At 37.7% G+C, this 21,829-nt stretch overlaps 1 protein-coding gene across 4 annotated transcripts in view; it reads left to right on the plus strand.

Annotated features, from left to right (window-relative positions):
- DPY19L1 (dpy-19 like C-mannosyltransferase 1) overlaps positions 1-18,889 on the plus strand; it is a 93,936-nt gene extending 75,047 nt beyond the window's left edge. For 2 of the 4 annotated variants that reach the window (XM_032304167.1, XM_032304164.1), the window contains 8 exons: positions 1,293-1,364; positions 3,550-3,599; positions 6,007-6,031; positions 6,990-7,109; positions 8,504-8,678; positions 9,426-9,525; positions 10,663-10,788; positions 16,075-18,889. In XM_032304167.1, coding sequence (XP_032160058.1) covers positions 1,293-1,364; positions 3,550-3,599; positions 6,007-6,031; positions 6,990-7,109; positions 8,504-8,678; positions 9,426-9,525; positions 10,663-10,788; positions 16,075-16,231 — 825 coding nt within the window. In that variant the 3' untranslated portion in view covers positions 16,232-18,889. The remainder of the gene's footprint in view (positions 1-1,292; positions 1,365-3,549; positions 3,600-6,006; positions 6,032-6,989; positions 7,110-8,503; positions 8,679-9,425; positions 9,526-10,662; positions 10,789-16,074) is intronic. The other 2 variants (XM_032304165.1, XM_032304166.1) reach the window with 2 other exon arrangements.
- Positions 18,890-21,829: the final 2,940 nt, after the last annotated feature.

The following is a 21,829-nucleotide window of genomic DNA, read 5'->3' on the forward strand; positions in this document are numbered from 1 at the left end:
TGTTTTTCCTTGACTGTCTTAAATAAATTACTCCACCATCTTCTGGTCTAAGTGTTGCTGTCAAAGTTTGATGCTAATCTGATTTTTTCATTTTAAGAAAAATATTAAAAAATATTTTTAAAACAAAGTTTTGGAATATAATTTTAAAATTGTTTGAGTTCTTTGTTAAATTTTGTTAAATACTTTAAATGCAGTTTTGATACATTGCCTTTTTAAGGTAAACACCTGAATCTCACAACTTTTCTTACATTTATTGTTAGTTGTTATTAGCAAATGTCTAAATTTTTGAATAATAAAATACTTTTGGTTATATGATTTTTATGAGGTTAAGACAATTAAAAATTTACAAAATAGAAATAAATATATTTTAAAAGTGTAAGTATTGTGCAAATGTTTATAAAGGTAAATAGTAAAATAAAAACATAAAAAAGTCTCCTTTCAATGAGACTTCTGTGAAGTACACATTTGGGGGCTAATAAATTATCAAAATTACTTGTGTAATATGGGATAACAAGCAAGAAAAGTGGACTAATGAGAAGGAAAATCAGAAAATACTACTTACATTTTATATTATTAAAATGTAGCAGTGTTTTTAATATGTTGAACCTAGATGTCTCTTGATAAACACATTTGGGAAAGTGTACATTATTTAACTCAATGATACAGGATTATTTTTGTGAGGGTAAATGTTGGTGGTAAGAAAATCAGTTGCAATTTAGAAATTTCAAACCTAGAGTTGTTTAAGACTATGACTTCAAATGATTGTAAAATATATAGGATTGCAGTTGTGGGGTTTGTTATTAAATGTTCCTGTAGTTTTAAGGAAAGGTAAAAATATTTTTATTTCTCTTGTAAACGTGGGTCATTAGTATGTGCGTGTGTGGTGTCTTGGAACGATGGTTAAGATTTTTACCCCCCACCAAATATACAGGAAAAGCTCATGCCATTTAAAGGAGTTCTGCTGACGTTAGGTGAATATTAAGTTGAATTCTCTAGTTAGAAAAGTAGTGTACAAAGAAGGAACAATAATCTTTCCAGTCCCAGTCACATTTTATACTTACAAGTGTTTGGGGACTGTATTTGTGTTTTCAACTCAACATTTTGGGGAAGTTTGTTTCTATGGAAATTTATCTTCATTTTTATGATGGGACTCAAGTCACTGGGTATATTGGATGGACTCAAATGGGTGAAGGCTCTGTTTACACTTTTTAAAATTCATTTTTTTCATTATTGGAAATGAAATTTTGTCTGAAAATAATATTTTCCTCTAACAAAGCATCTCTGGATTTCAGACTCCTCTGAGGTATACAAAGACACTGTTGCTTCCAGTCGTTCTGGTTGTGTTTATTGCAATTGTTAAAAAGGTAGGTCTATCACATCTATTTCTTAAGAACTCTTTCTTTTTCTTTTTCCTTTTTTATTAATTTATCTATTTTGGAGAGAGAGTGGTCTCAAGGGGGAGGGGCAGAGGGAGAGAGAATCTCAAGCAGACTCCCCCCTGAGTGCGGGGCCAGTTGCAAGGCTAGATTGCATGACTCTGAGATCATGACCTGAGCCAAAGCCAAGAGTCCGATGCTCATCTGACTGAGCCATCCAAGTACCCTTCAAGAGCTCTTTCTTAAAATAAAAGACTTTCTTGTTTCTATGCAGTAGTTAAGTATCTTAAGTTATATGTTAATGACACAATGTTTTATATGGATCTGTTGAAACATATTCTGTATTTTCTCACTTCTAGTCCTTGATGAACATTTACAAGCCTTAAAAATATTCTACTGTCTACCAGCATAAAATAGACATAGGAAAAGGATAGTTCGAGTTTTGATAGTCATGTATTTTTGAAAGACATGATCAAAGAGACCATATTGACCCAGATACAGTTATTTTTGTCTTTGTAAATTATTACTGACTGACTTTTAGCTTTATGTAATATTTCACTAAAATATTTAAAATATGCCATTCTAAGTCATCTGTGCATTGCTCACAAAGTCCTGGATCGAGTTTATTATTATTGATCCAAAAAATAGAATATTAATAATGTATTACCAACATTGATAAAATCTTTAGATTCCCAACTTGGCTTTGATAGTGAAATTCTAAGCCCAGATTTGAATCAGGTCAGGGAAGTTCCAGTTTTTAGCAAAAAACAGGTATGATATTCTCTTTTTTCTTTTAACATGTGGCAAATTCTGGAACTGCAAGTGTTTTAAGAGAATGAATAAAGATTAATCTGTAATCAAGATAACAGATGATGGACCCTAAAGGTTTTCTGAGTTGTAGTTACTGATCTCTGTGTTAACACAGTGTTATGTATTTGTAGAATATTCTGTGCTGTAATTACTGTTCACATTATATATTTGTACTCTCCCCAAACATATCCCATGTGTTATCGTACCTGCTTATTTGACAGCCCTGTCGAGGATATTATTATCCCCATTTTGACAGATGCACCTTTAGAAGATGAGAGAGGTTGTTACCAGACTCACATTGTGTCCATTAAAAAGCAAGGGAAGAGCAAGAATCAGACTCGGCACCTTTTCTGCCTTACTGGGTGTTGTGTCATGTTCAGCTTTGAAGTCTCACAAGCTTTTCAAATCTAATGAGTTTATTGCCAATCAGTTTCTGCTCTATGCTGGCTTCTGTGCTTCCTTTGCACTTTTGCATACTTTATGTGCATGTGCACCCCGTAGGTAATCAAAGAATACCGATGTCGGCAATTCAGAATGCATTAAAAAGACAGCAGCCTGGATGGCTAGAGATGATGAAAACAGTTAAAACAGGTTAAAAAAAAAAAAAAGCTCAGATGTTTGATTTAAAGAAGAAGGATTCAAAGGGGAAAAGGATAATTATTTTCAAATATTTAAAAGCCTGCCACTTGGAAATAAGAGTATACTCATTTTGGCTTCTTAGAATCATCGCCAATTCTAATGGGGAGGATTTTTGACCAAAATAAATCTGGAGACTAGGAAAGTATTACAAATTCAAGCAGCAGTTGGGTGGTTCTTCCAAGAGGTGGTTGAAAACCTGTGAGTAGTGTCATAGAGGACACCCACCCTGGTGATAGGATTCAGATTTGATGACCTTCCAGTTGCTGCTAAATATGCAAACTCAGTGTTGGGTTAGTTGTACTTATTAGTCTCCAAGCTCATTGTCCAGATATGTGTATATATGATTGAGGAGAGGCATTGCCAACAACCTTGGCATGGTGTAATTTACTGAATGTGAATTGGAAGCCAGAAGCTCGGGTTCAGGGCTTCGCAATGCTTTCTAGTTTTTTCACCTTCTGGGAGATCATCTAATCTGTCTGAGTCTGTTTGCTCATTTACAAAATGAGGGTAATGCAATCTACCTGAACAGGGTTGTTGGATATTAGAGATGACCAAGTACTGTATAAATGGAAGAGTTTGGTGTTATAATTATTTCCCAGATTATTTCTTATCTCCATACTTCTTACATTTTTAAGTAGATGTTTGAAAGTTTAAAAGATACTTTAGTTGAAATTTTGTTTTTCCCAACACAGCTCTTCTAAAGTGTTAAAAAATCTATTTGCAGATTATTAGTGATATGTGGGGTGTCTTAACTAAACAACAGACACATATAAGGTAAATATGCTATTTAATCATTTGACATTAGTAATTAGATATTTACAGTGTATTTTTATAGTTGATGTTGCACACTCAGCATTTGATAACTAGTGTTTTTGATTGTCATTCCTCGTCTTTGCTTTTCTCATTATTGCCTCTCAGTGCAGAGCTCAGAATATCACTTATTCATACTTCAAATTCCATCTGCACAATCTGACTGTGGGCCTACTCATAATCTATACATGACGATACAACTTTGTGCTTCAGTAGTAGGGAACAAAAAGTGTTTTAGGACCAATGGGCTGTCTTTTGAGAGAAGAGGAGGGAAATATAAAACTAATTCCATACTTTATGTTTTACACAGAATAAATTCCAGATGGAGCAAATATTTAAATGTAGGAATAACATAAAACCTCAATATTAACCAAGAGATTATTTTTAGAATTTTAGGATTAGAGACTGCGTTAAGTATGACATAAAACCTGTGAGCTAGAAGGAAAGATTAAAAAGGTTGGCCAGATAAATATTTTCGTGTGATAAGATACTGTGAACATTGTTCAAAGAAGAAGAAAAATGGAGGAAAATACTCACAGTATATGACAGAGGACTAATGACTGGCATACATAAAGGAGTTCTACAAATTAATAGGAAAAATGCTAAAACCCAATTAGAAAAATGAGTGAAAGACACGAAGAGACAACTGAGAGAAAAAGAAATTCTCATTTTCCTCTTTTCCACTGCACTCATGTCCCATGGACCGCCTTTCTGCTCTTTAGCCATGGCGGCTGTTTCCTGCCTCTGTGGTTTTGCCCTAGTCGTACCCCAAGGTCATCACTTCGCCCTCTGCTCCCCACAGCCTGGCCCTATATGTGGCCAACTCCTTTAATTCTTGTGTGAATGTCACCTCCTTCAAGAAGCCTTTCCTGACCATCACTTCTGAGGAGATTCCTTGTCTCCTTGCTTATTATTCTCCATCATCACATGCTTTATCTTCTCTCTCAGCATTCATCACCATTCACACTTGAACACTGTACACTGCCTGTCTGCTGTGGCTCCGCAGTTCTCCCTCTACCTCTCTCTTCTCTAGTTATGGTGTCTTTGTAGTTAGCCCATTAAGGACCTTCCCACTATGAGGCTCTGCACTTTCTGTCTGCTTGAGGGATGCTCAATCTCAAACTCTCTCCTTCAGGTCTTGCTCTTGTGTCCCTCAGTTGGTGACCCCATGTTTTGACATATACCTTCCCAGTTGCCCACACTCCTGGCATCTTTTGCCCTGTTTCCTTTCTCTCCATAGTACTTACCACCATGTGACATATGCTCATTTGCTTTTTGCTAGTCTCCCTTGAGTTTGTGTAAGCTCTGTGAGGAGACAGGTATTTTCTTATCTTATTTATTGCTGGATCTCCAGTGCCATCAGTGCTCAATGGGATTGAGGATGGTTGGGTTTGTGCCCTGTAGTCCTGAGGGGTCGGTTTTAGTAGGGAGAGATAGTTGGTAATCAAGAAACCAGTGAATGAACACTTTTGAGGAGATAAAACAGGGAAATGGAGTAGGAGTGATTATCAAGAGGGGCACTGAATATGGGTGTCTCCCTAATGTTTGACAGAGTAAGATTAGTCTAGTGTGATTGGGGCATGGTGACTGAGAGGAAATGTGGTAGATGAGGAGTTTCAAGAATGAGAAGTAGGAAGACCATGTGAAGCATAGTGAGGATTCGGGAGTTTATTCTAATTACAAAAGGAATACATTGGATGGTTTTAAGTAAGGATTAGCATGACTAGATTCCCATTTTCAAAATATTGCTGGCATCACTGTGATGATCATAGAAATGGGATGGTGGGGAGAGGGGGTGTGGGGTAAAAGGGTTTGTAGGAGGGCATATAGGCCTTAAAGCATATTTATTTTCTCAGGAAATTAAAACTGTCAAGCAAAACTAAAGGGGGAATTTTGTGGCTATTTGTATATTCCAAAGCCCCTGCTGAAAACATCTTTTTATGTGTGGTTTCCTGAATGATCTCTGTAGCAGTTACAGTTTATGGGGGAGCTCAGAGACCACTGGTGATGAAAAGCAAGGGTATAGAAGTAGGAAGGCTTCAGGCTTCCCTTCACAGCATTCTCTGTTTGCCAGAATATCCCCAGGGAGGTATCTGATAGACCATAGTGTGGCCTTTTGTTGGCCCAGTAATTGTCCTTGTAGTCAAATGTTCAGGGTATGCAACATTGTCCTTTAGAAAAAAATCAAATGTCCTTTAAAAGATTGTGACATCAGTTTCAGTTCATAATTGTTATTTTTATTTATATATATGTGTCCTTGGAATATTGTATATGCAACTTACAACTCTCGTATTTCTGAGATAATAATGCAAATGATTGAAATAAGTGCTTCAGTAATGATTCAATAGTAGTATTTCTTACTTCATTTCAGGAAACACCAGTTTGATCACGGAGAGGTAAAGACTCAATATTACTAAAACGTTCTTTATTTTAATGTTTGTGTATATTTGGACTTTTCTTTCTAGTTCCAGTTTCTAGGTATTGGTAATTGTCATTAATCATCTTCAGAATAGGTCTGTATGTGTTTTTATGAGACTATTACAAACACAATCATTCATTTGTTAAAATAGTTAAGTAGGAAACCCGCTTGGTCTGCTCTGCTCATCCTCATGATGACCCAGTTTATTGTGTGAATGGTTGCTGCTCCCATCTCCTGGTGATTCCACTGCTTTCCTCCCTCCCTTCCTGCTGCCTTCCCTCCCTCCCTCCTTCTTTCTTCCCCTTTCCCCTTCCCCCATGCCCCCTTCCTTCCTTTCTGTGTTTTTGTTTACTTCTAATAAAGGTATGATAGACATTAACATGATACTGGTTTCAGATATACAACATAATTAATCAGATGTGTGTACATTGTGAAATGATCACCATAATAAGTCTAGCTAGCATCCATCACCATACAAAGTTACAAAAAATCTTTTTTCTTGTGATGAGGACTTTTAAGATCTACTCTCTTAGCAACAACTTGGTGACTACAGTTAATAATACCGTATTGCACATTTCAGCCTGGTTTTGATGGCTGCTCCAAGGCAGAGCTCTGGGATCTTAAACAGTACTTATTTTTGTTTACCACTTTCCTGTCTTAATCTGATGGTAGCACCAATGTTGATTCAGAAATGTGGGTTTTATTAACTGCAGGCTTAACTCTGAGCAAAATTCTAAAACCACTTGCAGTACTGACTTATAATTTTAGCTTCTAATAAGATGGAGAAGTTTGAAAGTGAATTTTAAGACTCGTTTATTTCAGAAATCAAAATATTGTTACTAAGAAAAATTTCCCTTTTCTGGATATTCATCTATTTAACCATATATTAAATTTCACAAATAGTAGGAATGAAAAATATTTTCTCTTTCTTTCAGCTAGTTTATCATGCATTGCAACTGTTAGCATATACAGTCCTTGGTATTTTAATTATGAGACTAAAACTCTTCTTGACGCCACACATGTGTGTTATGGCTTCCTTGATTTGTTCAAGACAGGTAAGATGGTTATGTTGGAATTATAGTTGCTATGATCACTTTACCCAAGCCTTGTTATTGAATGGCCCTAAAATAATATTGAGTTACTCAAAAGTCTTTAAATTGTTGTAGTGAAAGTTCTTCATGGTTTTGTATTCATTTTTCCTAAAGGGCAAAGGCCAAAGAAGGTCATTTATTCTAAAATAGTGTTTGGCATACAATAAATGTCAAGTAGTGTACGCTGAATTCATGAATGATTACTCCAGATGTTGATAGAAAACAGAGCTCCATTGTAGAAACAATTTTTTATTGTTTTGATATTCCTACCGCAAAGAATTCCAGCCAGTGATTCCAAGTTGCATTTACTTTCAAATAGATGTTCTTTTTCGGCATCAAGCTTTAACAATCTTTTTTTCACTTGAGTATACATTTGTATGCACATCCCTGACTTGACTTTTTAAAATTTAGTGTAAGGCATTTTGGTTATTTGCTACTTATTTTTCCTGGCTAACTGCCTCCTTGCTCTGTATCTACAGATTTATGCTTCTACACAGTGTCCCCTTTTCATCAGACCATTAGCCAAGGTGCAGCAGCAGAAGTTCTCTTAAATTTAGCAAATATTTACTAAGCATCTATAGCATGTTCAAGGGATGAGGGTAGAATGGTAAATAGAGACATCAAAAAGCAAAAAACCAAATATGCCCTCAAAAAACTGGTTCTACAGTTATGTAGAGAAATTAAGGAGAGAATGATAGGGACAAAGTGTTATTGAGTATGGACTATTTAAATGAAAATATCAGCCAGCCTTGAGACTCCCAGTCAGAATGGTGGTGCTGTATTAGAGAAGCACTGTTTGCCTGAGGCCTGACCTAGGGATGAAGACTTCCTTCCTGACTCCTCCAGGCTGGGGCAGGAAATGAGGTTGATGGGAACCCTTGCCTCTTAAATCCCAACCTGCACCATGACTGAAGATAGAGGACCTTGCACCAGACAGGCTTCACAGGTGTGGAACCTCTGCAAACACATGAGGGCCCACCCTCAGAAGGACCCTACACCTACTTGGTTGCTCTTCTTTTGTTCTTTTGAACTTCTAAATAATTTTTGAACAAGAGGCTCGACATTTTCATTTTGTGTTGGGCCTGGCAAATTTCAGAGGTGGTCCTGGCTTTACCTGAACCTGGAATTAGAATAAATTGAGAGAATTCCTTCTTAAATTATGTCCCATCTGTGTAAGGCTAATGGCAAAATTCTTTTAATCCCTCTGGTCATTGTTTCTAGAACTCTCTCTCAGGATAATTAGTTCTTTATCTGGGACTCTACCAGAGAGTGTGTTCTTCTCTGGGAGGAATTTTTGTTGATTGGATGCAGGCTGCTTTGTACTAACAGTTATCAACATAGTCTTCATTTGGTTTCAGCTGTTTGGATGGCTCTTTTGCAAAGTACATCCTGGTGCTGTTGTTTTTGCTGTATTAGCAGCAATGTCAATACAAGGTTCAGCAAATCTGCAAACCCAATGGAATATTGTAGGGGAGTTCAGCAATTTGCCACAAGAAGAACTTATAGAATGGATCAAATACAGTACTAAACCAGGTATGTGTTTTCTCCATAGTTTTATATACCACTGCAAAATCTTAAACCCACATTACTTCCAATGACCTTACTCTTTGTAAGCAGTGCTGCTTCTAGTTATTCAGAAAAAGATGTCAATCTTACTTAAATGGTTTACAAAAGAAATGTGATATTTTTTTAGTAATCTATTCTGGTTTTTTCCCCATAAATTCTAATGTTTGTTTTTTTTTTTTTCAAAAAGACTTCTGTGGCATGATTTACAATAATTTTTTTTTTGTGCTTATTTTCCGAAAGAGTTTTTAATCTTAGTCCTGCACATTCCTTCTTGAAATAAACTCATGGAATACGACATTATATTCAAGGGGGATTTTATTGTTATCTGAGTATCAGATGACTGCATTTTAAATCATTTTCCAGAATTCTTGGTGCTATAAAACTTTCCTAGTCCATCTAACACTTCTTCCTGGAGCAAGGAAAAATGTCTAGGACATTACAAAAATAAACAAGCAAACAAACCCACACCCCGGAAGTCCTCACTGATGAAAGGAGAAGGCTCTAACTTCCAAAGGAAATGGTTTACCCAAACCAAGGGGCTGATAGCCATTTTACCAACCAGCTGACTTCAGTCTGGGTCTTACACTGAATCTTTAAAGTCGTGAACCTCGCTGGGCCTCCCGTTTCTCACCTGCGAAGTGACCACGTTGACCAGAAGGAGACCTTGTAACGCTCACTGAGTGTCTTCCTGAGACTGCCTTTGCTGCTTTGCAGACGCGGTGTTTGCGGGTGCCATGCCCACCATGGCAAGTGTGAAGCTGTCTGCGCTTCGGCCCGTTGTGAACCATCCACACTATGAAGATGCAGGGTTAAGGTTAGTACACAGTTCTCACATCACCCCAAACAAATTTCTCACATAGATCCTGAGTGAGGAAACTGGTAAAATAATGAGGAGTGTTTTTAGAAGGATGTGGCGAACAGGGATTTATAACATCAGGGGAGAAAACAATGCTGAAATAAGAGGGCTGAGTCAGATATAAAACTCTTTATTGGGCAATAAAACTATAACTTTTGGGGTTCTCTACTAGGCTGCAGAATGAAATCATAGCATGTCTGTCTTCTGCAGGTCAAGAGGGCTGCAAGATGTCAAGGGCCTTATTAGGCATCACTGTCCGTAAGCTCCCCAGAAGATTCATGAGCCGCTAGCCTTTATTAAGGTTTCCTTTTGGCTATTTCTCTTGAATTCTGAGGAGTCAGTTGAAATGGGATCCCATTCAAAGAGGGTTTTATTCTGATTTTCACCCATATAGCCTACTAGAATGATCTTGGTTTTTATTTTTAATACTTTTCATAAATTAGAGTATTGTGTTCTCTTTGAAAAGGACATAGATTTAATTTTCATGCAATTTCTGGCATAGGTCAAGCTATTCATTTCCTAAGTGATTGGGTGAATCCTATTAAACTGTTCTTTTGTGTAACACTGAAACTTCTATTTTATAAATAAAAAATCTTTCACTAAAAATTAAATTCAGTAAGCTTATTTCCAGAACAATTGTGTTGAATAAATTTAGTTTGTTTTTTGTTTCCTCAATCTAGGAATAAAATGGAAAGCTATTAATGCCAGTTCTGGCTCCTGTCGAAGTTGGGACTGCATTGCAGCCTTAACGTAGTCTGGTAGTCATGTTTGTGTGCATCTGAGCACAACGCGCCATTTTCTCATGTATGATAGGGTCACAGAGAATACAGAACAAAACTAAGCAAGCAAACAATCAGAAAGACTAAGTTTGGAAATGCAGAGATGCATTAAACCGAACCTCTTCTCCCAGGGCTCTTATGATATGCTTCTGCTTTTTCTTTTGACCCACCCGAAGCAGGAATTCTGTGAAGAATTCTCTTGACATGACTCTTCTGTGGAGTCTTTCTTCTTGTTCTGTTCACTGCTTTCTTCCAAATAGATTGATTGCAGCCTTTTAATTTTGAAAATCTTCTGCCCAATTATTTTTCTTTAAAGAGCCAGAACGAAAATAGTTTACTCAATGTATAGTCGAAAAGCAGCCGAAGAAGTGAAACGGGAATTGATAAAGTTACAAGTGAATTATTACATTCTAGAAGAGTCCTGGTGTATAAGAAGATCCAAGTGAGTATTCAACACAGTTAGTATTTTATATTCACAAGACATGAAAAATTAATTCAGTCTTTGGCAAGTGCTTTCCTCATATGTGTGAGATATATGAAACATTCAGCACAGTATAAGTGGAAAAAAAACTTTTTAGATCATTATTTGAATTGGAATTTCTTTCCATTCTAGTCTTTACAAATGTTTCTTTTCTAATGATTTGCATGCATACACTACCTTAAAGGTATTATATTGGTACTGACTGACAGTTTTCCAAATTGCTCATATTTGCCTTTGATATTTTTAGAAACTTTTAACTTAAAGTTTGATGTATTTTCTTTTAAAAATACTTGCAGAGTCTGCAACCGAATAATGGTGAGTCTCACTATAAGGAAGTAAGGCAGGCAGCTGAGAGTCGCACACCGAAAATCCGCACCGTGTCTATGATGGACAGCCCCCCTCCCAGCGTCACCTTACAGTGACCCTTCTTTCTTGCTGTTCCACATCTGATTTGAGTGGGGGAAATAATTAACTTTACCGTGACCCACATTCTCTTGGGTTTATAGTTTTAAAAACTATTTCTACTCAGAAGTCCACTAAGCAGAGGATAGCAAAAGTTAGTAAGATCTTCAAAGCAAATATGAATTTTGAAGTCGACTGTTTAGAAACCTTGCACCTGGGTGACTAGACAGCTAGTGATAGTAGTTTGCTATTAAAATACCAAAGCACTGACTCCACGAGGAGCACAGGCATGAGTAGTTTCATTATAGATCAAGAGTATTTTATGGAATATTATTATTTTAAAAATTCTCACTACTCATTAAGTAAACAGTGGTTTACTTTGGTGGTTGCTGTATTTGTGGCTTAATCATACTTATTCACCATGTATTTCAGTGATACACAAGGATGTTAAGACAAAATAATTAAATATTGACTCAGGAGTGAGAATCGTTCTGTGATACAGTAGCTGTCCACATTGCCCACAAGGAAACGCACAAAATTGTTGATTATTAAATGATTTTCCTATGAATGAGTCCCAGGTGACTTGAATTTAATCAGGATCTATACAAAATGTTCTTAGAGTCGTAATTCAGAAAGTGTTTTAGTTCCTTATGAACAGAAGAATATATTTAAAATTCATATTCTCACTTTTAATTAACTTGGTTATATAAACTTAGGACAAAAAAGTCACAAGCATCTCTCATAACAATTTTATGAGAACATCGTAATATAAATGAATGGTGGGCTGACATTTGCAATCAGGAGAACATAGATTGGAGATTTCCACCCACACGGGATCTTCTTTTATCGCCTTGGGCTTCACTCTCTAGTTCAGTGATCAGCCTGAGACACCTGTAGGTTACTGGAACATAAAAATAATGCTTTGTGACCTTTTTGTCCCCAAGGTAATGATGAGTCTTGATTCAAGAGTCTTCATTTTCTAGATGGTGCATAGTGTTTGAATATGTGGGAATTGCAGAGGCTAGGCGCTTTATATTCTAAAAGGTTGATGCAGCTCCTCGGATTGGCCTCACTGTGGTGGTCTCATGTTCTGATGGGCAGAGCACTGCTTTATATACCAGAAGGGATGAAAGACAAACTTAGGAAATATGGCAATAAATCTTGTACACTAAACAAGGTCAGCAGTGAATTCACTGACTTTGGATCATTTCCATTTAGCACTCACTTATGGGCCCTAAGACTGAGAGTCTGGGGTGGGAGTGTGTGCTCGATTTCCCCATCTGGACCTTGACTTGCCGCTGTTGTGTTTCCAGCAGGAATGGAGAGGAAGAAGCTAAGGAAGTGACTTTCTCTAATCTGTTTTCCTTAGTAACCAAAAAAAAACACTTCATCTACTGCAAGATTTAAGCCAGACTGATAATAAATCTCAGGAAACCTTGGGCAGGTGCACTTGCTTAAACCTTGAAACAAAACACAAGCTGTATCTTCTGTTCTGCCGGGGAAGCAAGCCAGGGACTGAAAGGGAAGAAGGACTAATATTTAGTGCAGTAGCACAACTGAGTTTCTTGACAGAACTTTCTATCAGAACTAGGATCTTTAATGCTTTGGCCCCCATTGTCCATGTTAGTTATGCCTGAGACATCTATAGGTTACTGGAACAGAAAAGTGTGTCAGAACAGGGGGAACAAATGGGGACTCAGTAGGAGAGGAAAGGGAAGAGAGACTCTCTCTATATCTATCACTTAAACTGTGCCTAGCACATTGGTGACACTATATTTATGTGATCTCAGTACCAGTGGCTTTAATGGTGTGGCTTGATTGTTCTTTAAATACTTAATACTGTGTTTTCAAATACAAGTATGAAAATATACTCAAATGCAAGTTGTAGATGGGTTTTTAATTAACTACTGTTTTATTCTTAGTTCTCTGCTTTCTTTCTCATTAATTCCAGTAATAGAGTTGACATAAAATTAAAGCACATGAATTCAGAAGAAAATTATTCCCATTTTCCATGATGCTATTTAAAGCTGTAGCTGGCTGGCTCCTGGGGGAGCTTCAGGAAACTCTGATAAGGACAACAGTGTGTTACACTTAGGCCGAAAGAGCTCACAAAGGCTGCTCTTAGCCTTTCTTTCTCCTGAAAGCAGGTGAACTCGGGAACTAGGCCATTTTCTCTGTGGGGTGTTGTGCTCTCTACCGTCCATGGCCAGCAGTATAGTCACAGCTGGGCCTCGGCCTCTGTGAGGAAATTAAGTGGTAGAAAACCCAAGCCCAGTCTTAGTATCATAAGTGCTCAGTGTTTTAGAATCTGATGTCAGGGAGGGTGTCCAAAAAAATGCCCTCTACACTCTTCTTGAGAACACTCATTAGTAAAACCTTCTGGGAGATAATCTGACAGGGGCAAAGTGAAAATTATATAGCCTTGTGGTGTAGTGATAGTGCTGCTTCTAGAAGTTTAGCTTGCAGAAGGATATCAGCACAAGGAAGTTTATATCAGCATCACTTTGCAAAGGCAAAATGGGAAACAGAATATCCACCCATAAAAGAGTAGTTCATTAATACATAGAAGTACTAGCAACTATTAAAAAGAATGAAGCAGATATTTAGGTGCTGAGGTGGAAAAATGGCCACATTTTCTTGCCAAGTGAGGAGTCCCCAAATAATCTCATTTTTGTAAAAGCAACCCGGGAGCACCTACGTATATAAATCCATGCTTACGTTTGTATGCACATGTGTCAACTTGGATTAAAAAGGTGTTGCAGAATGGGTGCTAGATTGTGTACACAAGCCACCTCTGAGAAATGGCATTGGAAGTGACAGTGACTTTCATTTTTTTTATTTTGATAGGCCTATATTTTGACAGTTTTGGAATGATAGTTACCTTTAAATTAGAGACGTTATTAAGAAGACAGCAACACACGTACTCCTGCCATGGTGCTTGCCTTGTGGTGCAGAGCAGGGGAGTGGCTTGCCTTTGGGAATAAAAAGGACATGCTAGAAATGTTTTTATCTCTTAAAGTGAAGCAACCATGACAAAACATAAACAATTGCCAATTCTCTGTAATTTTCTGTGTTTTGCATTTTTCTTTTTTTTTTTTTTAAATTTCTCAAATAGCCCATAAGAAATTTTGAACACCCTTTCACCTTTTTTGTTTTCATTGATATTTTGAAAGAGTGCAGGCCAGTGGTCTTCTAGGAATGTTCCATGTTTGGATTTGTCTAATTCCTTCAGCATGACTAGATTGAGTTTAGCAAATTGTGGCAAAAATATTAATTACCCCACAAGGGTTGTCCACAGTCCATAAGTTACTTGGGGAGGTAGAGATCACTTTGTTCTATCATTGGTGATGCTTAAGTTTGACCGCTTGATCTGTTAAGGAGGCAGATCTCCTTCAGAATTAGTAAGAGATCTGTGGAGATCCTTAGAGGCTGTGTGCTTGTCCTCTTTCTCAACAGCGTTTCACCAGTTAGCTCTTGCATCCAGTCTTGATTCTTGCCTGAATCAGTTATTCCACTGGTCATTATAAAACCGGTAATAAAGATTCAAAAGCACTGTACCAGGGCGCCTGGGTGGCTCAGTGGGTTAAGCCGCTGCCTTCGGCTCAGGTCATGATCTCAGGGTCATGGGATCGAGTCCCGCATCGGGCTCTCTGCTCAGCAGGGAGCCTGCTTCCCTTCCTCTCTCTCTGTCTGCCTCTCCGTCTACTTGTGATTTCTCTCTGTCAAATAAATAAATAAAATCTTTAAAAAAAAAAAAAAAAGCACTGTACCAGGTACTGAGTGGTGTGGGCAAGGATGGATTTGATAAATAATAATTAATAAATGGACCTAGAGCTGTGGGCTATCTCTATGGAAAAAAATTAAAATTAAATCTCTATTTCACACCATACAGAAAAAATAATTTCAGATGAGTTATAGGTCTGTGAAAAGCAGAACTCTAAAACTTTCATTAGAAGAATGCACAATGCATATTCTCATGATATCCATGATAGGGAAGATTTCTTTATATGAGACATAAAAATCACCATCCTTAAAAAAGAGTCACATTTTGGAATATAAGAACACAAAAATCTTCAATGTAACAAAAACCAAAAAAAAAAAAAGGAAAAAAAGACATTTGTAAACCCTAGTGAAAGCCAACAGTTATATCTAGAACACTGCTTTAGATTGAAAATAAATGTTACAATTATCTGCAGAAGTTATTGGGACAAATATCATACAATACCAATTTCACTTCTGCTATTCTTTATAAAATATATTGCTTTTAAAATTTAATTGTGCATTTAGCTAAGATGTGAGCTGAACACCACTGGATTTTCTTTAAATTGACTCATTCTAGGAGACAGTAGTGGGAAGTTGCATAAATTGACCTAAGCATATCTGCCAATTAGAATTTTTAAGTCAGTATAATATATTAACCTCTTACCATGTGCCAGGCATAGCACTAGCTAGATACAGTCTCTCTCTCTCTCTCTCTCTCTGTAAGTCCTTATGAAACACCCACATAATGGGTATTCCCCTTTTGACAAATGTCGGGAGAGACTGCATGAGCTATCCAAAGCCACATTCTTGCTAAGTAGCTGAGGCAGAATTTAAGCAAAATGGTTCTTACCCCACCAACTGAATTCATGTATTTTTTTATGTCTTTTTATAGTCAACTTTGCTGCATTCACCTTGTTCTAAAGAGAATTTATGGCAGCTTAAATAAATATAAATAACTATAATGGGATTTTTTTTTTAAACCAACTTAATTTACATAGAAAAAACGAAATGGGGGCAGGAATCTAAAAAGTGTGCTTTTGCTTCATGTACTTTGATTTCTAATCTGTACCTTCATTTCTCCAGGCCTGGGTGCAGTATGCCTGAAATTTGGGACGTGGAAGATCCTGCTAATGCTGGGAAACCTCCCTTATGTAACCTGTTGGTGAAGGATTCCAAGCCACACTTCACCACTGTATTCCAGAACAGTGTTTACAAAGTCTTAGAAGTTATAGAAGAATGACTGCTGCCCACAGAGAAGTACATCAGTAATGGTTTTAATGTTTTGCTAATAACTCATGCCTTGTTTTTAATTCAAATCCCAAAAACTTTTATAGGTAACTGTTTTCAAATAGAAAACATTTTGTTTGGTCAATTCGAATGTTGCTCTGATTGTAAGAATACTTATACCTTAATCAGTTGGTTACTATTTCAATGCACCCTTAAAATTTGCTATGCAAATGAGTATATGTTTGTACCTGACTTAAATATTTGTGCTAAAGTGAGTGAGCAAAGCTGCCTATGTAAGAAATATGAGGGGTCATAACAAGAAAGGTAAGAAAATATCATGAGTTCTGACCATTGTAGGGGCTGATTTTAGTGTATGGACTCTTAGTGGCCCTTGCTTCCTTTTCTGCCTCTTGTCATTTGGACATCTCTGTGACTGTCATAAGCTCCTCAGTCATGTCGGGCCCCTGTCAACAACTTCCGTAAGAGTAGATGGGGCAGACATGGGTATTTGCTATGTGGAGTTCTCTGTTTCACTTCTTCATGTTCTTTTGTTTATTGTTGCTCTTGTTAATGAAGCATTTCCTGCCCATTACTAATCCAGATTTTTGGATCTAGTGGTCAGGATCAAATTCCTGTAATTACCAACCCTGTGGCATTAGCGTGTCTTCTCTCTCTCCTTTCTCCCTCTTTCTCGCCCAGCATTCTTTGTCAAATAAGTGTTATTTACTCATTTAGTTGCTTAGGAAGTACTTATTCTTGGTTAAAAAAAAATTAATGGCAATTGTGTATTTTTCTCATTTTTGGTATTACTCAGATGTTTATATTTTAGTACCTTTAAACCACTGTAAAATTTTTTCATGTTTAATTGTAGTTTTAAGAACAACTATTTTGAAAGACCCAAATATGATGATGCATCTGCAAACTAGTATTTGAGTAAACACATATTACAGTGGAACAGTAGACTGTAGTATGTGTAGTTTTTCTTTTACTATTAAGATACAATAAAACATGACTAATTTTTCTGTCAAAAAAGTAAACCCATAATGAGAGATGAATGGAATTTTTATATTTTATTTTTTAAATTGCCTGTCTTTAGTAAGACAAAGCCTTAAGCCTTACGTTATAATTTGGATCCCCAAAACTATCATTTCAGTATGAAGAACAAATATACTCAACCTTCCTCCTTACGTTTTTTCCTTCTTATTTATTTATTTTAAAAGATTCCCAAACCTGCTCTGAATTCCTAGTATGAATTTTTGTTTCTTAGAAGTTAATTTGTGTGAAATGAGATTCTTCAAAGCAGTGAATCCTCATAGTTCTGAGAAACAGTTTTAAGATTTTAAATTCTAAGCAAACCATGACTCTGATGGACTACACATTTAATTATACAGTGTTCTTTTTATTAACCACAGGCAGATTAACCTCATTGTGGACTGTCCTTGAGACCTGAGTCCTCAGGGATGGTTTCCGGTGCCCACTCCTGGGAGCCACTGAAGAGCTGTTCCCTTTCTGCCTTCTCACCAGAGCCCAAGGACAAGCCTGGTCTGGGGGAAGCACTAGCTTGCTTAGAGCAGAGAGCTTTGCAAGGACAGCCTGGGCTGGTGAGTGGGCAGCCCCCAGCCCGCCCCAGAGTCGGCGCTTCCACTTCCGGGGAGCCTCCTTCCGGCGGGAGCTGCCGACAGTGTCTTCAGGCGCCAGCCCCTTCCGCCTCGCTCGCTGCGTGACTTTTATTTCTTGGGCTTCTGCCAGTTTCAGAAAATAGGGAAGCAGCTGGGGAGTCGTGGATTAGGAGTAGAATTTGAGCAATGATGCAGCAATCTGGAAAAATGGGAAGAGGGCACTTGAGGCCGAGGTGGCTGAGAGTCGTCGTGGGCGGGGGGAGGGAAGCGCGCTCCGCTCTCTGTGCCACTGTTCACGCTGACATGGCTGTCACCTACACGCAGCGCTGCCGGTTTTTAAAAAATTGTACTTTTAAGGTCACTGTCTTTTCTCCCCACCCTCCAATCATTCCTTTCCTGATGAGGTCACGTGTAATGATTGGAAATTCTGTACAGGAAAAACATTAAAATACCGTTTTGACTGTTTCATATGGTGGGAAAAGTTAAAAGTGGCCAATTCGGGTTGTTCCCCTCCCCGTGAGAATCCCTTTTGTAACGGTATTTATTAACATAACTACACCAGCGAGCTATGAGTGTATTTTAGGCCAGTCAGTTAAGAACAGAGGCCTTGGGCTGCACGGCATACTCAGCCTTGGTCCCATCTGGTAGCAGCCGGTGCTGTAGAAGGTCTTTTATGGGAACATAGAATAGTAGTAGTTTCCATATACATGACAAAACAGTATTAAAGCTCAGTATTCTACTTATTTTTAGCATTTGAAAATATTTTTTTGCTTTAGTATGTGGAAGGTAAGGATGGGCAAGGAGGTGATAAAAATAGCTCTTGTGGCATATGAGAAAACAAAGTGGGGGCAGTATTTCTGTACGTAGAAAAGCCTTTAAAAACGCTTCGCAGAAAAAGTATCGTGTTAAAATAGGACAATGATATTAAGGAGAATGTGAAAGGCTGTATCAGGAATAAAGTGATATCACATGGAAGTATTGTATTTTTATGAATTTTATGCCAGTTTTACATGTACTATGTATGTTCAATAAAAAAGATCATGAAAAATCTAGAACATGGCTTTATTTTGTTATTTTCATTTCTACCTACTTGGACCCTTAAAATATGTTCAGGGTCATTCTGTAGTCAGATAACCATGAAGTTGGTGTGTGGCAGGCTATAGTCCTGAATGGCGGGGAAGAGTTCCAACAGTGTGGCGTATGAAACTGCTTAGTCCTAGTCCTCTTCAGTGGGGCCCTGTAGATACTGGGGTTACCCACACTCTTCTATATTTATGCCATTACACATTTACATTACTTTAGCATTTACATCGAGGGACACAATTATCCTTTAAAGTCATAGTTTGGGGATAATTTTAGAGTTACTGAAAGCTTTTTCTCATAAATTAAACTGTAGTGTGGTCCTATATTTCCTAAATTATATCTTCATGTTTTTGCTTGATAGAAGCATCAGCTTTGTTTATCTACTTATTTATCTGCTTGGAGGAAAGACAGTTTAGCTTAGTTCATGCCTGTATAATTAATTCCTTTACACAGTGACACCATCCTTCTCTGAGCTCTTTGGGAGTGAAGTGTTTCTAGTTTAGTGGTTCTCAAATTCAGTGTGCCTCAGAGTCACCTGGAGGGTTTGTTAAAATCCAGGTCACTGCCCCCCACCACAGAGGCTTCTGATTCAGTTCTCTTCAGGTGGTGGGGTAGTCTGAATGTGTCCCCCAAGAATTCATATGTTGATATCCTAAACCCCAAGGTGATTGTATTCAGAGATGGGACGTTTGGGAGGTGATTAGGTCATGAGGGTAAAGCCCTCACTAATAGGATAGTGCCATATGAAAGAATCCCAAGCATGCTCCCTTGGACCATCCACGTTGTGAAGTTAAAACTACAAGATCCATTTATGAATCAGGAAAAGGGATCTCACCAGACACTGAATCGGCTGGCACCCTGATCTTGGACTTTCAGTCTCTAGAATTGTGAGAAACAAATTTTTGTTGTCTCTAGGATAGCCCAAATGGACTAAATAGACGGGTCCCAAGAGTTTACATTTCTAACCATGTCTCAAGTAGTGCTTGCTCATCATGCTCTTAGTCCAGGGACCACAGGAGAGCCGCTGCTCTCGTGGATTGCAAGACTATGTGGATGGCTGGCCTCTAGAGGGCGTTCCCTCCTTGACAGCATTTAACCCACATGATGGGCTACAGGGTCTCTCTATTGGAAACTGAATTTTGTAGAGTCCCCTCTTTGTCTTTTGGGGGCATTGCCTCAATGGAACTTGCGAGGAGCAAAGAACAGATAAGGTGTTTTTTTAACCAGAACGTTAAAGAAGCTTATTTACATGGTGCTTGCTGAGCAGGTGGCTATGATCATTCAAATACTTTGAAACTGTAAACTAGACTGGGCTTCAAACACTTTCTTTTCAGTTCAGAAATAAAAACGAGAGAAATCCTTTACAGTGGAACTTCCTTTTGTAAAATTACTTTATCTAGAAGAAAATGGATAAATTCAGTGATGTGTGTGGATTTTAAAACTCCATTTTTCACTTTATTATCTTTGTTTGGCCCCAGAAATCTTCAATCTTCTCCCTCTATTAGAGAGCAGCTAAAGACAAGCTTTGAGTCACGGATCACCTGTTTCTCTCTTCTGCCTTCCCTTTTCCTTTCCCCACAACTAGGAGTTTCTAATTTAAATCAGTAAAATTGTTCCCTGTGCAGAGAAAAGAGAAGCTGCTTTTAAACTTCATTACATTCTTGAATTGGTCTTTATTTCACAGTACTATATCAGTGCAAATACAGTTTTACATTTGGAGTTGAAAAGGACATTAAGGCATAGGAAGGTCTTGAAAATTCTTTCCTTTAACCTTTCCTTCCGTAAGAGATTTAAAAATTCTGAGTGAACATACAAGTTGAAGTCTTTTTTCTCTTAAGATTTTGAGTCATTGTAGTGTAGTTAAAAGGTAGATTTTCCTTTTTTTGCAAAGAGATTAGGATGGTATTGACATCGGCTCTGCTTTCAAGGCAGGGTTTTCTGTACTCCATTATCTCTAACCCCAAATTCTAATTACTTTAAGTAAGCAGTATGTTGTCAAAATGACTTTCAAATAAATGGTAGTACTACCAAGTATTGTGTTTACGCAGGCATGTTCTTTTTAATTGAGCATAATATCATTTCATTGATTTTTAAGTACCTGGGCTTTTTTCTGTATGCAAATTTAATATCTTGAAAAAAAGTTCAATGTAGCGAAATTAAGGTCATTCAGTTGTGATGCCAATTGCCCTTAAAGCTTTTGTACTTAGCCATTTCTAAAAACACTGAAAGAAATGAAAGCCAGAAATAACCATTTTTAAGTAGAGTTGGCTTTAGGCCACTAAAACTAGTTAAAAAAAAAAAAAAAAAGAAAAGATGCCCGAAGGCAACTCTTCAGCTTTGTTTTATCAACACAGTTCACATCTCTGCCTCTGCCTCTGGGTGACAATCCCCTGCTCACTGGCCAGACCCCTCAGGTCTTCACTTTTGGTATCCGCTTATTGACCAGAGTCCAGATTCAGAGGCTCCCTTTGCCCTAAAATAATAATCTCCAGGAAGTGCAATTTGGTAATTCTTCCAGCCCTTTAAATCTATAATGAATTAGACTTTTTCTGACAAAGACCCCTTATGGCAGTCATTCTCAAACTTGCTGCACATTGGAAATTACTTGGGGAGCTTTGGAAATACAGAATATTTTCCTCCCTCCCCCAGAGTTTGGGACTGAATACCTCCCCCAATATGATTTGGGACTTTTAAAACTGCCCAAGTGATATTTTAGAACCTGGCCTCCCTGCCTCACTTCTGGATCCACCCTTTCCACATTTCCTCCACCCAATCCAATCAGAAATGGTCTGCAAGTTTCTCTCATATATACTTTCCTTTATAAAGGATGACGGACTATTTCTACTTTATCAATCATGGAACCTCGTGTTGAGTAGACTCAGTGCTGTGGAAAGAATGCTGTGTTCAGT

The sequence above is a fragment of the Mustela erminea genome, chromosome 11 (assembly GCF_009829155.1).
Source record: "Mustela erminea isolate mMusErm1 chromosome 11, mMusErm1.Pri, whole genome shotgun sequence".
Lineage (NCBI taxonomy): Eukaryota > Metazoa > Chordata > Mammalia > Carnivora > Mustelidae > Mustela > Mustela erminea.